This window comes from Temnothorax curvispinosus, unplaced genomic scaffold (genome assembly GCF_003070985.1).
Source record: "Temnothorax curvispinosus isolate PA1 unplaced genomic scaffold, ASM307098v1 QBEX01013138.1, whole genome shotgun sequence".
NCBI lineage: Eukaryota > Metazoa > Arthropoda > Insecta > Hymenoptera > Formicidae > Temnothorax > Temnothorax curvispinosus.
Window position 1 is genome coordinate 379313 of NW_020222918.1, and position 16945 is coordinate 396257.

The 16945-nt window shown below is 40.7% G+C and overlaps 2 protein-coding genes across 4 annotated transcripts; one reads left to right on the forward strand and one right to left on the reverse strand.

Annotated features, from left to right (window-relative positions):
• The first annotated feature begins 946 nt into the window (after positions 1-946).
• Positions 947-13249, forward strand: LOC112463342 (PH-interacting protein). 3 transcript variants are annotated; one of them, XM_025029702.1, is made up of 22 exons: positions 947-1088; positions 1218-1276; positions 1365-1394; positions 1652-1711; positions 2950-3100; positions 3226-3324; positions 3612-3949; positions 4036-4190; positions 4323-4640; positions 4752-5169; positions 5255-5480; positions 5689-6031; positions 6242-6434; positions 6572-6814; positions 6891-7115; positions 7384-7762; positions 7987-8386; positions 8475-8699; positions 8790-8970; positions 9044-9233; positions 9298-9420; positions 9815-13249. In XM_025029702.1, the coding sequence occupies exons 1-22, from the start codon at positions 1046-1048 to the stop codon at positions 10810-10812; spliced, it is 5397 nt and encodes a 1798-aa protein (XP_024885470.1). In that variant the 5' UTR covers positions 947-1045; the 3' UTR covers positions 10813-13249. The 3 variants fall into 3 exon arrangements, with proteins under 3 accessions (XP_024885470.1, XP_024885472.1, XP_024885471.1); XM_025029704.1 differs by having other exon boundaries at positions 9298-9378; XM_025029703.1 differs by having other exon boundaries at positions 6894-7115.
• Positions 13250-13693: 444 nt separating this feature from the next.
• Positions 13694-16003, reverse strand: LOC112463345 (coatomer subunit epsilon). Its single transcript, XM_025029706.1, has 3 exons — positions 15838-16003; positions 14868-15356; positions 13694-14749 (listed from the first exon to the last, which is right to left on the reverse strand). The coding sequence occupies exons 1-3, from the start codon at positions 15946-15948 to the stop codon at positions 14441-14443; spliced, it is 909 nt and encodes a 302-aa protein (XP_024885474.1). The 5' UTR covers positions 15949-16003; the 3' UTR covers positions 13694-14440.
• Positions 16004-16945: the final 942 nt, after the last annotated feature.

Genomic DNA, 16945 nt, shown 5'->3' on the forward strand with positions numbered 1-16945 from the left:
AAGGAGACGGATGTCCCGATAAAGCCTCGCTCTATTAAATTCACGAACCTGCATCGGTTATTCGAAAGTGGACACGATCGCGTCTGCTCGACGCGATAAATTACTGTTACGATCTCCCCGCGATCAATACGCGGTCCCCGATACGTTTCCCCGACGCGGGCCGATGCGATCTTTCGCGATTTATTTTATTTTTTTTCAAGAATATCGATCGATTTTTACGTCTGGATAGTCGTGCGAGTCGAAGTTGCACGGTGAAACGAGCAACGTGAGCGATAATGGTTCCCTTTTAGGTGTGCTTTTAATACATGATTTGTCGTTGATTTTCTCGCGCGGTTTTCGTCGATCGTCGCGAACGAGCGTCGCCGAATACCCTTTTTTCAAATATACTTCGATTCGTTCTCACGAAAATGTCACGTATGAAAGACACACATCACCGGCGGATTATGCAATATTCGTTTATTCATTTGCATTGGTTTTCCGTCGCGCCTCGCCTCTATAAATAGACTATTAAGTAATTTGAAGAATTTTGTCTTGATCAAATTCGCGAATCGAGGTTTGACCGCGAGACGCTTTCAAGCGTGCCGCGTTCAATGGCGGAGTCGTCGTCTCGCCGATAGGCTCCCGGATGATGTAATCCGGATTGTTCGCCATGTTTCCTCGCGATGGTTTCGCGCGAGGCACGAGATTCCTTTTTATACGGCTTCGCGGAATTCGTCAAGAATACGACGATCGATCGTTCGATCGCGCCGAGGAGATCGCGGATTTTCGGCGATCGAAACACATTTTTCCGAGCGACGCGCGACGGCACGGGGTCGGGGTCCCGCGCGGCCCCGCTACGCTCCTGTGTCCGTAGAGCGGCGCGGCGCTCCACCATTGGAGGGACTACTTTCGCGTCGGGTAGGCGAGCGTGCGCATGTGCGTGACGCGGTCCCGAGCAGTACAGAGAAAATGAACTCCGTGGTGGTTTGTAGCGGTACTACGAGCCGTGTAAGCCCGATGCTCCCGTCGTCGTCCGTAAGTGAATAGGAAGATCGATCCGGCCGGGATGGAGGGCATCGCGTCCAGGAACGAGTCCGGGATCACGCCAGGTAAACGCGGATGGCCGTTAACGGGTGGAATTAAGCGGGACGGCACGGAAGCGCGAGCGTGTGCCGTGCCGTCGCGCCGTTACGTGCCGCCGTCGCTAAAAGCGCCCCGCGCAACTCCTCTTTTTCCAGAGCTCTACTTCCTGATCGTCAAGTTCCTCGAGGCGGGCATCTGTCCGGAGGCCGCGGCGGTAAGTGAACGACAACCACGGGCTCCGGCCCGAGCAAGCTACGTATACGAACGCGCGTCACGCGAGCACTCAACGCGCTTTGTTTCAGGTGCTGAAGCGGGAACTGGAGCGTGCCGAGGTAAGCCGTAACGGCGGACCCGACACACTGTATACAACGCCGAGTTGCGGACCACATGGCTCGCACGTGGTTTCTGCTTGTCAAAACATTAGAATCTCAAGGTCACTGACCTTGGCCGGTCGCGAGGCATCGCCGGCCGTTCCGGCGGGACCGCAATCGGCGGCGATCGCCGATCGATCGGCATTGATTTCTCTCCCCCCCTCCTCCCCCGATCATCCCCCGTATGGGTTTTTTTTAGATCGCGCCTCTGTTCGCAGGTACTTCCGTCGCGACTCGATTGGGAGGGCAACGTGCACAGTCAGACGTTCGAGCAATTGGTGAGTACGGCACGCACCACGGTCGCGACATGGCGATCGGCAGAGGCGAAACGTGTGTGGGGCCCTTCGACTCGCCGCGCGACGCAAGTCCGAGTCTTCCCCCGTACGGGGGAAGACTCGGGCCGCGTCGCAAGGTGGTTCGATGAAATAATGCGCGCATCGAGTACCCCCCCGTCGATCCGCGGGGGGTTGCTCTCTCCACCCCCTTTGATCGCCGTGACTCCTCTCGCGTCGCCTCGTTCCCTCTCTGTCGCGCCCACGCAGCCGACCGTTCGCTCACGGTTCCCCCACCGCCGCCGTCCGTCGGCCAATGGAGGCGCGTCTCCGGCCATTTCGCGTGAGCTGATCAATGAATATAGACGCCCGCGGCTTGTTTGTCAAGTGCGGCTACGTGCGTGACGACCAAGCCGGCTACGATTGGTCGGCGCGTCGGTGCGCGAGCGTCGATTGGTCCGGTCGCGGGAACTACTTGATCGTTCGAATTTCTCGCGCGAACGTTCCGGAGTCCGGACGATCGGACAACGTTTTCGTTGACAATTTAGGGAACGTTAATTTCTAGTTTTGTGCAGTACTATTTCTTCTGCGTTACATGTAATTTGTAATTATTTTTGATTGATTCTCGTATTTTACACATCCAACACGAAGGATGTAGAACCAAATGACGCTTGAGAAAAATACACAACATGTGTTTAGGTAATGAAACTGAGTCTATACTTGAGTCCGACCGAAAAATCTGTTTTGCTTTCGGCTCGTTTTAGCAAAAACAAATCGGAGTTTTGGTTGAGTTTCGGTTTCGGCTGAAATTGAAAGCGAGTTTTGGCGACGTAGCCGAAATTGTTTATCTTTCGCAGATTTTTAGAAGACCTGTTTAAAAAATATTTTTATCATATGTTTAGACATTTTCTTATTATTGAAATAATATAATTATGATACTACTATCCGTATACTATCTGTATATAGCATACTACGGATTGTAATAGTACGTGAAAATTTCGGTTTTTGGCCGAAATTGACACATAACCGAATATTCTTTTTCGGTTTCGACCGAAATTAAAAAAGATTGTTTTGATGTCGGACTTCAGTCTATACGACCTCTTTCTGCGAATATTCTATAATCTTGAAACCTTTCCACGTGGTACTCGATGTGAATTTGTAAATACTTGTCAAATTTCTAGACGTCGAATATTTATGGATTATTTCGCAGTGATTTGATTGAGAAATTGTGACGATTTTTTTAGGAAAAGAAATATCCTCACATTGGACCACATTATTTGTTGCAAATATGTGCCAGAATAGGACCAGTGTTAGAGAGAGAAGTGCCGCCATGCGTTCGTGGAGTGATATCGCTTCTGGGAGCAGGCAGGCAGTCCCTGCTGCGTACCCACGAAGGTATGAAGATGCCTGATATCAATTATATTTAATATTAATTAATTGATATTTTCTGGATTAAAACGTTCACTTCTGATGCAATAAATTTTAAACATGGAATTTGTGAAATTCTTTGTTTTTTGTAGATTTTACGCGTCGTACATACAGCATTGTCGATTATTCTATAAGACTCGGTGGAAAACCTTTTCTGGAACTCCTCGGTAGCCTGTCAGTGCCTAACATAGGTAAGAGAGCTCGGTAGTCAACAGTTGTTTGTGCAAGATACATTTGTCATGTGTATTCTTGACGTGGGCACGTATTATGGAACTTTTCGGAATGGATTCTGATCGAAGTTAATTATTTTCTAGATTTTTATTGTTTTCAACGCAATACGGAATAATTCCGATCGGAATCCATTCCGAAAAGTTCCATAATACATAATACATAATACATGCCCAGTACTCTTCTAATTTTGCTTTCTGTGCAAATGGTTGATGTATAATTTTGGCGTGTATATCTTTTTGCCTACTAGTACGTGTACTTCAGGGACGAGAGAATTCTGGCCCCTTGAGCCGGAGGCAGGCGATACCTACAAAGTTCTACAGCAAAATGAAGTTGTATCGGCATACGCTGGGCCATTTATCCGCGGTGTACTGCGTGCTGTATGATCGCACCGGCAAATATATTGTAACTGGAGCGGACGATTTGCTCGTCAAAATCTGGAGTTCCATTGACGGACGTTTGCTCGCCACTTTCCGTGGTGCATCCGCGGAGATTATGGACATTGCGGTGAATTTCGAAAATACCCTGTTGGCAGCGGGAAGTTTAGATCGAGTAATACGGGTTTGGTGTTTTCAGTCGATGTCGCCTGTAAGTACACCAAAACGATGATACAGGAGACAGAGTTACTTTTCTAGGAGAATTATATTTTACTCATAAATTATATTTCTCTCAAGGTGGCAGTTTTAACCGGGCATTCAGGCATGATTACGTCCATTAATTTTTGTCCAATAGCGTGTAATGACGTTTACTACTTAGTCTCTACCAGTACTGATGGATCCGTAGCCTTTTGGTCTCATACAAAGAAACCGAACGAGAGAGCAGTATTTCAGTAAGTTTAGCTGATCAATTATATACAAGTAATCTCAATAATTTTTTGTTCTTACATATCCTTTTCCTGTAATATTACTTTCAACTTGTATAAACATTTTTATGTGGGACAATCGCGCCGTTTTTGTTACAGAACAAAGCCCATTCAGTATCATGAGAAAATGAGGCCCGGCCAAGCGCAAATGATTTGTTCCTCCTTCAGCCCCGGAGGTGCATTTATGGCAGCTGGCTCCGCGGATCATAACGTGAGAGTTTACGCGATGTTAGGGGACGAAGGACCACGCAGAGTCCTCGAAATTGAGGCGCATTCCGATACAGTCGATAGTATTCAATGGGCGCACAGCGGCTTAAAATTCATTTCTGGTTCTAAAGATGGTACTGCGAACGTATGGCATTTCGAGCAGCAGCAGTGGGTACATAAACAGCTGCTCATGACGACAAAGCTCCCCGGGTGGGTTGTCTTTTTATTTGGGTTTCTTAAAGAGATAAAGATTTCATTGAAAGATTCCATACCTTTAATGCAATGTGTTAAAAAATATTTTTTTTCTCTTTCTTTTTACAGAGAACCAGAAACGGATGATGACTCGAACAAAAAGGCGAAAGTAACCATGGTTTGTTGGGACGTGAGCGACGAATTTGTTATAACAGCAGTCAACGATTATACGTTGAAAGTGTGGAACGCAAAATCGGGTGGATTGGTGAAGGTCCTGCGGGGACACAAAGATGAAGTTTTTGTGTTGGAATCGCATCCAATAGATCCTCGAATGATTCTCAGTGCTGGTCACGATGGCCAGCTTATTGTTTGGGATGTATTGCAAACAGAACCGATTGAGTGCTTTCAAAATTTTGTTGAAGGTCAAGGAAATTGTGCTATTTTTGACGCGAAATGGTCGCCCGATGGTACGAGGCTCGCCGCGACGGATTCTAATGGACATCTGTTGATGTACGGATTTGGATGTGCAGTCGAGAAACTGAAAATCGTAAGCCTCCATTTGTATATTTCATTTTGTATCGGTAGCACATTCCTAAATTATTTCTAAGTTATTACTTAAATTATATTTTCAGATACCGAAAGAATTATTCTTCCACACGGATTATCGTCCTTTGATAAGAGATGGAAATAACTATGTTCTCGACGAGCAAACACAAACAGCGCCGCATTTGATGCCGCCACCATTTTTGGTTGATGTAGATGGAAATCCCTATCCGCCAGCGTTGCAGAGATTGGTACCAGGAAGAGAAAATTGTAGGGGCGAGCAATTGGTACCAAATATTGCAGTTGGTGCAGGCGGTAAGATAATAATACATACGATAATGCAAAACAATCGCAAACCTTAAAAAGTTCAATAATTGAAACAGATGTTGGTCTTCAATAGTAAGAAAAATCATTTTTTTTTTTTTTTTTTGCAATTATTTCCTAATTTTTTTCAGGGTATTCGGAATTCTTTTTAACGAATGATTGTTTTAATTAGAGTAACACAAACTTTTCTATTAAATAGGCATGCAAGAAGTTATAGAAGGTCTTCCAGAACAAGAGCCTAGATCGAACATTGATCGTTTAATTGAGGCTCTTGCTCAGAGACAAAATATCAATGGAGGAGCGGATGGAGAAGCGGTCGCCGCTGGTGCCGGAGAAGATAGGGAGAATAACGTCGCGGAACAACCGATTCGTCAAATAGCGAGTCCTCGTGGTAGTAGAGCTGGTTTGAGAAGAGAAGGCAACGTTGAAGGTGTTCGGCAAAGCAGCGGCAATTGGCAAAGGGATAACACTACTCCTTGGAATAAGCCTATGCTCGCGCGTCCCATTAATCCGGCTGTAATGGAGACTCAACTCAAAATGATGTAAATATTACATGGATTTTTTTAAATAATATCATGAGATAAATAAACGTGATCAGAATGACGAACAAATTTCATAAGAAACTGTCTTAAATGAATTGATCAGTTCTTCATTCGTGATACAAACACTATGTTGAATATGATGCTAATATTAATGTGAAAAGAACATATCGATTTTTAAATTAATTTACGTTTTGTATGTTTTCTGTGAAGTCAAGCGATGGCCGATAATGAGATAGAGACTTGGCGACAGGAAATGCGACGGCGACCACAGCCTACCTCGAGCACTGCCACTGATCAAGGCAATATAGGAAATAAACTTATAAACCGGAAACGTAATAGAACTACTAGGCACGGTTATAGAACTAGAGCAACGCGTGAAGAGGAGGAGGAGGATGAATATGAGGTATCTCAGATACGATATTTAATATTAATAAATATTAACTTGTCGACAATCATGTTTGCTGTGTTGTAGTGATGATTAAGGAGACTGTACGGATTTACGCGGTTGGTTAAGCGTCGTGATACCTTACGTTTTTACAGAGTCCTGAAAACGCTGGCACGTCAGCGAGTTCAGCCAGTAGCAACGATTCCACTGCTCACGAGGAAGATATGTGCTCCGATTCTAGCACTACAGATTCCAGTACTGAGTATTCCGATTGGATCGCGGATCACGGATTGAGTTTAGAACCGCCCAAACGCAGTAAACGGAAACCCGTGAAAAAACGGTCTGTCACACCCCAGAGTGAGACGGACCGAAGACGCAGTAGGCGTCCTAAGAAAAAAGTATTGCATATAGATATTACGACTCTTACGTTATTTTAATTTGACATTTTCTAAACTCTCTATCATCCTTATCCAGCAGGGAATACAAATAGCTAATGGTATTCGTGAAGTTCCTGAAATTTATCGACCTTCAGAATGGCTTACCGAAGTAATACCGAGGAAAGCCCCTTATTACCCGCAGATGGGCGACGAAATAGTGTATTTCAGACAAGGTCATAAATTCTATTTAGATGCAATTAGGAATAAAAAGATTTATGAGCTTAGTCCGCGGTGCGAGCCATGGACCAAGATAAATATTAGAGTATGTTTATTTTATTCTAGAGGTTAAGAAAGGTTTTTAATTATAGATACTTTCCATTTACATGAAAACTCAGATAAATCTCACTTGTGACGTCATTCTGTCTTTATTATTCATTAATTACCAAAAAGGATAGAACGACGTCACAAGTGAGAATTATCTGAGTTTTGATGTAAATAGAAAGCACCTTATATTGAACCAGCATATTTGATATTAATATCTTAAACGCTGATATATGTAGGTATACTAATCACAGAAACTTATATTCTAGGCGCAAGAGTTTGTAAAAGTAGTGGGTATTAAGTATGAAATACGACCGCCTCGTTTGTGCTGTTTGAAATTAGCATTGATGGATGATGCCGGTCGGCTTACTGGGCAGAATTTTACTATTAAATACCACGACATGGCCGATGTGTTAGATTTCCTAGTGTTGCGCCAAACCTTTGATATGGCGTTGGCGCGAAGTTGGTCTCAGCATGATAAATTTCGTTGTATGATCGATGATGGCTGGTGGATGGGGAAAATTGTCGGAATGCAACCATTAGACGAAGAGTTTCCGGAATCGTATTTTATGTCCATTCGCGTCAGATGGGATAATGGAGAATTTGAACGAATGAGTCCTTGGGATCTCGAGCCTATTGACGAAGATAGTAAGCTCGTTTAATTTGATTATCAAAATAGACGTTTAGTTTCAAATCGAAAGAGCAAACGGCACAATTGTAATATTTTATTTCGATGTAATATTTCAACATAACTTTTTATCAAAATTTGAAATTATTTTAAATTTTTTTAATAAAATTTTTTTATAAAATAAAATAAAATTTTTTGATTTAATTTACTTATACTTTTAATTATGCACTGATTACTTGTTTAGGAGTTCCCACGGAAATTGGCGGTGCAGTTTCCGTTTTACCGGAGGAGAGACAAGCGATACTGTACCAACCACATGCGGAGGAGTGGCCCATGGGTGACAGAGAAGCGACTTGTCGCCGAATCATACGAGGCCTGGATCAAGTAATGAGTCTCGCGATCGCAGAACCGTTTGTGGTGCCGGTGGATCTTAGTCTTTATCCAACTTACGCCTATATCGTGGAATATCCAATTGATTTGTCGACTATAAAAGCCCGTTTCGAGAATCATTTCTACAGAAGAATCACATCGGCGCAATTTGATGTTAGATACTTAGCAACGAACGCTGAACAATTCAACGAACCGCACAGTCATATAGTGAAAAAAGCGAGAATAGTCACTGACTTATGTCTACGTATAATAAAGTAAGATACATGCAGAAGTGGCATTTGCAGAATCTTCATATATATTTTTCTTTGCTTGTACGTTTTTTAAATAACGTTTCTTATGTAGGGAAACTACCGATGTGGATGTTCCGGCAGTATATCACCAATTGAATGATACGTATCACTCTTCTGAATCGGAGGTAGACGTAGAAAACAACAGACCCTCGACGAGTAAACCGAGATCTGCTTCGAGTAGAAATTTGCGCTCGCAAGAGATATCACAAGACTGGAAACTGGCGTGTCGCCAATTGCTGGAGAGTTTATGGCAGTGCGAAGACTCGATACCTTTCAGGTAAGTCAAGAGAAAACTTGAATTTTTAATAGCATTATTTTTTTGTACCTTAAGGAATATGAATGAGGAAATACCGATCGTTTTTTGCAGAGAACCGGTGGACAGATTAGAACATCCGGAGTATTATCAAATAATAGACACACCGATGGATTTGCGTACCGTCAAAGAGGATTTACTAGGTGGCAATTATGAGACGCCTGTGGAATTTGCGAAGGACATGAAATTGATATTTACAAATAGTAGGAATTTTAATACCAACAAACGCTCGAGGGTAAGTTGATGTAATATTTGCGCCTGCTTTATTCATAACTCCGCATTTCCTTGATGTTCGGCTATTCGTACAGATATATTCAATGACAATAAGACTGTCGGCTATGTTCGAAGATCACATGCATAGGATACTTTTAAATTGGAAATCGGCGAGCAGACGTAAATGTAACAATAATAAAAACAATGAGAAGAACAATGAGAAGAAAACAAGAGCGAAAAGAAAGAGGAGACAGAGGAAGAAACCTAATTTAAGTAATGGCACAGGTAAGCGGTTATTATTGAATCGTGTAAACGTAACGCGATAAAATGTAAATTGTTTTATGTACAGGACCTTCCAAATCAAAATCTGCTCCTAGCGATGACGACGAAGACAATGTAGACAGTGAGAACGACGACGACGAGGAGTCTGGTAAAGAGCAGAAAAAGAAAAATTTTGACATATTTGCACCTGGTACGCGCGTGTACCTTTTTTTCCAAATTATCACTTTGTTATATATCGCGTAAGGAGTTTGTCAAATTTTGGAAATATTTTCAGATGTTTTCAGCAGAGAATTATTTTGTCATCTGCGTATTTTGAATTTGAAGAAAAAGACCCTGTACTTTGATAAAACTACGAATTAAACAAAATTTTTACTAAATATATTTATATTGTGTTAGGCCACAAAGTTTGACAAACTTCTCATGATGTATGCTTTATACGGTCGTCATAATTTTCAAAATGGGTAGTCAATAGATTGGGATTGTTACCAGCACTGATTACAATCTATTACACCTTTATAGTTTTCATGATCTGAACCAATTTCTTATAATTAAATTACTAATCTTAATTTTACTTCGCTTTTTAGGACCATCTCGGATGACGAACGGTCACACGAAGCGGTCTAATTCCGGGCCGTCCCGGCCAACGCTGAAACTGCGAATCTGCCGGTCGACCGTAACGAAGAAGCCGAAAGATAGTGATAGTGACGCTAGTGAGTCTGAAGCAACGTCGGACAGTGATAGCAGTGACAGTGCTCCTGTCCGAAGAACTAGAGCAAGGACAGCGATACCTAGTGTTAGTGCCGATTCCGATTCTGGGGACGATTACACGCCCGGCGGTCGCAGCAAGCAGGTTCGCAAGAATCGCGGCAAAAATATTAAAAACGGTAAGCAATCCAAATCTAAAGTGAAATCGAACGTTATCGCGGACGACGACGACGACGACGACGACGACGATGATGAGTACGTTGCGGAGAGCAAGGCGAACGAGGATAACGAAGAGGACGAGGAGGAATTCCTAGCGCCAGACTCTACGGAGGAAAGCGAAGAAGAGAAGATCATCAAAAGAGATACTAGATCACGAAAGTTAGTAACTGAGAGCGTGCAAAACCAAAAATACACTGCTAACAATGGAAAGAATGATGACAGCGATAGCGAGAGCGAAAACGACGATGAAGAAGAAGAGCAGGAGCAGGAAGAGGAAGAAGAGGAGGAGGAAGAAGAGCAGCAGCATATTCAACATAAGGCTAATCATCAAGACTCGGAGGACAGTGATTATTCCTACAGAGGATTCAGATCGTCGCGCTCGAGTCCTCGGAAGCAGCGCAGTTTTGTGGACTCGGAGAACACGACGCAGCACAGCAGCAGGCGATCCTCGGCTCGGAAGCGTCCCTGTTACAACGAGGATAGCGACGACAGTACTACGATGCCGGTGAGAAACCGGCGCAAGATCAAGCGTCACTCGTACGCCGAGGATAGCGACGAGAGCATACCGGAGCCCGGCATCAGCATAAGTAGCCGAGGTCGCATACGTAAAATGACACCGCGCGCCCGCGCTTATCTTCTAGATTCGCCCTCTACCTAAAACGGCATCTCTCTAGGTAAAAGTTACTCGGATCATTATCGAAGGGACTGTCCAAAGATGAATGGAGATGGAGTTTTCAATCGATCGGTCTTCTTGATCTCGACGCTTGCTTCGTCGTTACGCTATTTTCCATCTTGCGATACAGAATGAATCTCCGATATGGTCTTCGGAGATAATACAGTGGAAACTAAAATAAGGTTTTATTTCCGGTCTTTTTCTTCTACGCTGGAATAAAACGTTTACTTGTATAAAATATCGAGATTGTAAAGCGAATCGGATTGCGCAGGCGCTTCTGCTAAGTACTTCTATTTTTATGAAGCGGCTTGGTCTATAATATATATAAAAAAAACGCTATTTCTTTTTTACATTTACCTATACTGACGATCTGAATAATACATTGGCTCAATGGTACAAAAAACACAGTGTGTGAACGGACACGCGACATTTTCCATTTTTTTACAAATCACTCTGTACTATTTTATTTGCGCGTTCAACCGAATTTAATAACGATAAGAAAATCTGTATAAAGTTTTGCGTATTCTAAAGAAAATTATATCGAAAATTCTATATAATCGTGTTGTTGTACAGGTACGATGATTATCTTGTTAACTACCTTGAAAGTGTAGAAACAGGATCGCGTCTTCGCGAAAAGATGTTGGTCCTAACGCTTATATGATTGCTTCCATTGATTTCAAAAGTTCAGCTGACAAATGAAATTTTCATGCTATGATTATATAAAAGAAAGGAAATCGTGTTGTTTTATAAAACAGTTTTCAGTCTCATTAAAGCAACAAAGGTTGAACAATGCACTTATGAAATTTATCGAGTTATCGATTTAATAGGTCTTCGCATTATCATTGTAATGGTTGTTCATTGAAAGTTTATGAACTCATGTTGAGAGACTCTTGTTTCCTCACTGCAGTCATATTGAATTTGAAAACCTTTTCAATTCGTGGATAAATCGATAAATAGCTACAAATCTTTACAATTAAAATTAGCTATAAATAGCTATATAACTATCTATCACGAAGTCCACTTTACTGGAAAGATAGGACATGCAGATTTGAGAAAAGAAAAAAAGAAATTTTATTTATTTATTTTTTTTTTTTTTTTATTCAGCATAAGCAGTTCATAAGATTTTGCTTGAGTTCGCAATTCAGTAGAACTGCAATGAGACAATCAAGAGCCTTTGTACAATTTTTTAAACATGTTTCACTGTAAGAACATGAATCAGTATTCGTTTTTATCTATGAAAACTCTCTCTTTTCAAGAGAAAAACGTAATGTAATTCAATGTGAGTTTTGCATTGCTCCGAGAGAAAGATCTATGCAGTTCGTTACACACAATGGTTACCTCCTTAGACAGCGGACTTGTAATTAGTATTTTTAAGTTATATTAAATGTGACATGTGCGATAGCGACAACGGTTTGTTGTTAGCATACGGAGAGAACTGGATCTATTTTTTTTTTTTAATGTGATGAACAATATTTGGGAGTACAACAAAAGGCATCTTTATAATTTTCTTCTCTTCTTTTTTTCCCTTTTTCTTCCTCCTTTTCTCTCTCTCTCTTTCTCTCTCGACAAATCCTGCCTTTTCGCTTCTCACGAGTTTACTTAAGTTTACCGCACTACCGCACATCACATGTAGAAAAGTGAGTCCGCGTGCGTGTAAATATACATACATTGTATCCAGTCGAGTATAATTCTTATTTCTTCTTCTTAATATTGACGTTGCATAAGATAAATTGTGTATATGGTCTGTAGTTCGCGTGTGAAATAACGATTTTTTACATAGAATTTATACATCTGTTACGGTTTTAAGGAAGTCACGCAATTTTAGAATTTTTCACGAAGGCAGATATAGAGACGTTTTCCAGGTTTATATAACGCGAATTTCAACAGATTATGCATTACGTAGTAGTATGAATGAATTATGTCAGAAGACAGTTGTGCCGCCAGCAGCTAAACATCGTTCATCAGGACACATGCACAAACATCAGAAGTCTTGACTGTCTCGAGCCATTGTGATATTAGTTTAAGAATATCAAATATATGATAATGTAAATTATCTAATTAGGATTGTAATGGATATTTTTTTAATGACTTACATAAGACAGTCATATCACATGTAGATTCGATAATGCATACAGCCTTGGATTAATATTAATTTAATGATGTTAACTTTGGTCTCACTCTATTAATAATACAATAACGAATATACTTCACGTGGTGAACATCCAGGAATAATATAATTTCATGTATATATGCTCCGTGTCAAAGACGTATGCGGGAGTTATAAAACGCGGAGTTTAATACGAAACAGTTATGTTTTATGTACAGTTTGACACTTATTCTGTTGTGAAATCAACGTGCTCTGTTATATACAATATGGTTCTCCGAAACCCACCGCCACCAATAAAAAGATTAAATTATTTTATATATGTCTACTTGTGAATTATTTATGCCATCAATCTTGAAAATTTTATGAAAGAGACATCAGTCTTTTCTAATTTTATTAAAAAATTCCATATGTTCCATTCAAATTTAGTTTTAAAGTTTGACGGGTCGTTTTCAAAATTAATGGCTTATTTATGTTGAATCCTCAAATATATCGTTACTTGTATTATATAAGATATTTTATAAATTTTAAATCAGGCTTTAAAACTTTTCATGTAAAATTGTATGTACATTTATGAAATGAATTTACAGGCTTGCTATAGAAAACTAAGAGGAAGATTGATTGTTGAACAAGGTTCTATACAAGAGTATACAATTAATGGTATATAATTAACGATTTATTTTTATAAGTTAATTATAATAGGGATATTTACAAATATTAAGAGGATTGAATTTGGAAATTAAAAAAGACATTTCCCGGCTCTTGTGTATTCCTAATGTACGAAATATTTTATTTTAATATTTCGCCTATCTGTTACATCTCTAAATTGGCGATACGAATATTGTATGAAGAGATGCTTACACGCGAAATGGTCTCTCTAGTTTCGATAATTTATAATTTTATAAAATGGCAGCCATATTTTTTGTGATTATGTAGTGAAAGTGTAACAGTAGGATAAAATGGGTAACTTTTTCAGTCACATACGTCTTGCAATTCCGAACGTTTCCATTATCCGTACAACTTTGCTATACCTATTTTCTGTCAGTATACATATACATATCTAATTTAATATAAAAACAAAATATTTTAATATTGCAGAACAACACGTTCATCTACGAACGAGACGTGTCTATTTAGAAAAATTGCGCGTTTTCTATTCCGCGAGAGATAACTAGAACTGTTTGAAGTCTCAATATATGCATAACGTCACCAGTGTATTTTCAAGAGCCTAAGAGTTAATGTTATATGGACAGGCTTCGATTTGCTCTTAACAAAAATGAAATGTAGAATTAAAAAAAAAAAGTATATTTTTCAATAACTGAAGATCTGAAATGCACTGCAAGTTATCGGATTCAGGAAGAAAAGTTTTTCGGCTAAAGAGGAGAAGAAGCCTTGCTCATTGGACACTTTCGACGGAGTCAAACTTGTCTAGTCCCACTTGGATCCATTCATAGTCAATACCTTTAATCAATCTTATCCCACGGAATGCCATAATCTGGTGAGGGGTACTCAGGCGGAAGATGAATACTGTTCTTTAAGCCTATGGAATTCAATTTCCTTCTGCAAGTATTCCTTGACGAAAGGGTGCTCTAAGTGGGAATCCTTCAACTGACTTAGGTAACGATTCGCCACTTCCGGCGGTTTGCCCATATGCTGCGAGAGGACAATCATATTGATCAGCGTATCTGGATTATTGCTATCTTTATCGAGAGCTTCTTGCAAGGCCGTCTCCGCCTCCTCGTACTTGGCCTGTCCAATGAAGCAAGTGGCCTGGCCATTCAGCAACATGCTCGTGCTGGAATGCTTGTCGATCATTTCCTGGAATAATTCATAACCTTGTCAGAAAAAATATCAAGTAATTTCAGGTGAGGTGAGACAAACAAAAATTCGAAAACATTCGCGTCACACACGTCAAGGGATCGACGACTTTTCTCACCTGAAAGATGTAATAAGCATCTTGCAGTTTGTCACCACCGCTGCTAATGTTTATCCACGCCTGCGCGAGCTGAGTCAGGGTGTCGTCGTCGTCCTTCTCCTGCATCAACTTGAGCTCCTTGCGAGCCAGATCCAGACGGTCCATCTTGAGATATATCTGTAACGTCAGCGCCATGCACTCCAGATTTTCGGAGGAGCATATCACTCGATGGGCAGCCTCCAGATTTTTCTCGTGGTAGTAAACGGTCGCGGCCACGATCAGGAGGTTGTGGTTCTCGTAATTAACATTCTTGGTTTCCTTGTCCAGCTCGGCCACTATAGCTTCCCGGCGATGCGGATTGGCGAAATAGTCGGCCAGGGTCTTCAGCGGCTGCAATTCCGGCGGGGACGAATTGTTGATCTCGTCCAGCACCACGCGGAACTTCCTCTGCGCTATGTACGCGCGATAAAGGAAGACGTCACGCTCCATAGCCACTTCAGGAATGGACGTCTGCGGAAAGAGATGAGACTTGTATTGGTACAATTGCAAAACGGACAAGTTTACTCCGCAAATCAGATGATATATTATTAAAACTCGGTAGGAGAAATATGTTATGGAATCACTATATACTTTTCTCTAGTGTGCAAATTGAAATTTAGAGCTAAAGATTCGATGAAACAGAGTTGCTTATCTTTCATTGACTTGTCTGGTATCTGGAAACTCAATATTAACTATTTTGTGATAGCAACACTACCATTTCAAAGTTCTATTTTTTTAAATACAATACAACAAGAAAAATTGTGTAACGTATGTCTTTTTAAATATAAAAAAAACAACAATGCTGTATCAGGGAAACGTTGGTGAGACGAGCGAGCGTAATGCTTAGGAAGAATGGGCAATGACAGCCGTCCACGTTGGGAATTCAAACGGAGCAGCGCGTGGCACAGCGTCCGCGAGACGCGTCACCGTCGGGATGGGATGTGACTTTCACCTTGATCTTCTGCGCCTCGTTGATGCATTGCTGGTAGTTGCCGATGTAGAAATTATTTCTCACGTTGAAGAGATCGTTGAAGTCCTGCTGACGTGCCATCTTGTCGCTCATCGTCGGCGCTGAGCTCCGAATTTCGGATATAGGCTATGTGCCGACACTGGCACTACGCCACTACTGGCACTACTGAAAAATTATTCCGTGATTATCAGGCGCGGCGCAATGCGACAGCATCTAGTAACATCACAAACGATGTCAAGACGATAATATTGTAATATAAATAAATAATACAAATTATATGATATGTATTATAAAATATGTTGTATTTAATATATTATTATTTATGTTACGGCCATATAATCGATCTGTACTAGGGTATACTTTGATTAAAATCTGATTAATCGGCGATTAATTCAACCGGCAAAGTGTCTGCATCAAGATACTGCAAAATATCATAAACAATTTTTACCAGTGTAATATAATTTTAAGATACTGTTTTAAAATTAAATAACTCGAAAATTATCTATGAGCTCTACAAAATTTATATCGGTTTTTTTTTCACTCAGTATCAAGAATATCTTATAAAATTAAAATATTAATTACCGCAAGCTCCGATTTTAACTTGATCGATGATTAATTTATCAAATAATATTGTTTTAACATAAATAGTATTTTAATAATTATTTAAATATTGTATCTTTTCAACATATAAAAAAAAATTAGGTTAATCAATCATGTAGAGATTTTTGCATCAAGCAATTTTGTAGATTGAATTGATCACCGATTAAGTTAATCGGAGTTTAATCAAGGTAATCGCAAACGTGATTTGGGCTGCAGTCAGTGCAGTCCACTTGACGCTACCAAAGACGCTACAAATGCTTCGAAGCATTCCTCTTCTCCTTTTCTTTCAATGAAGAAAGAAGGAGAAGAAGAACGCTGCAAAGCATTTGTAGCGTCAAGTGGACCGCAGCCTTGATTATACATATAATTAAATGATCATTTATATTCTTTACAGATACAGTGTGCTCCAAATTCAAATAGCTGCGCGGCAGGCATGCCTGCGTAAAAATAATTCGAACGTAAAGAACCCTAGGTGCACGTTGGATCGCGG

Coding starts and splice junctions, on each gene's coding strand:
- LOC112463345 (XM_025029706.1), bottom strand. CDS start 15,948: ATGAGCGACAAGATGGCACGTCAGCAGGACTTCAACGATCTCTTCAAC. Junction 15,357..15,837: donor ACGAGGCGCAGAAGATCAAG/GTGAAAGTCACA, acceptor CTCTTTCCGCAG/ACGTCCATTCCTGAAGTGGC. Junction 14,750..14,867: donor ATGCTTATTACATCTTTCAG/GTGAGAAAAGTC, acceptor GAATTATTCCAG/GAAATGATCGACAAGCATTC.
- LOC112463342 (XM_025029702.1), top strand. CDS start 1,046: ATGGAGGGCATCGCGTCCAGGAACGAGTCCGGGATCACGCCAG. Junction 4,641..4,751: donor ATGACGACAAAGCTCCCCGG/GTGGGTTGTCTT, acceptor TTCTTTTTACAG/AGAACCAGAAACGGATGATG. Junction 9,234..9,297: donor TAATTTAAGTAATGGCACAG/GTAAGCGGTTAT, acceptor TTTTATGTACAG/GACCTTCCAAATCAAAATCT.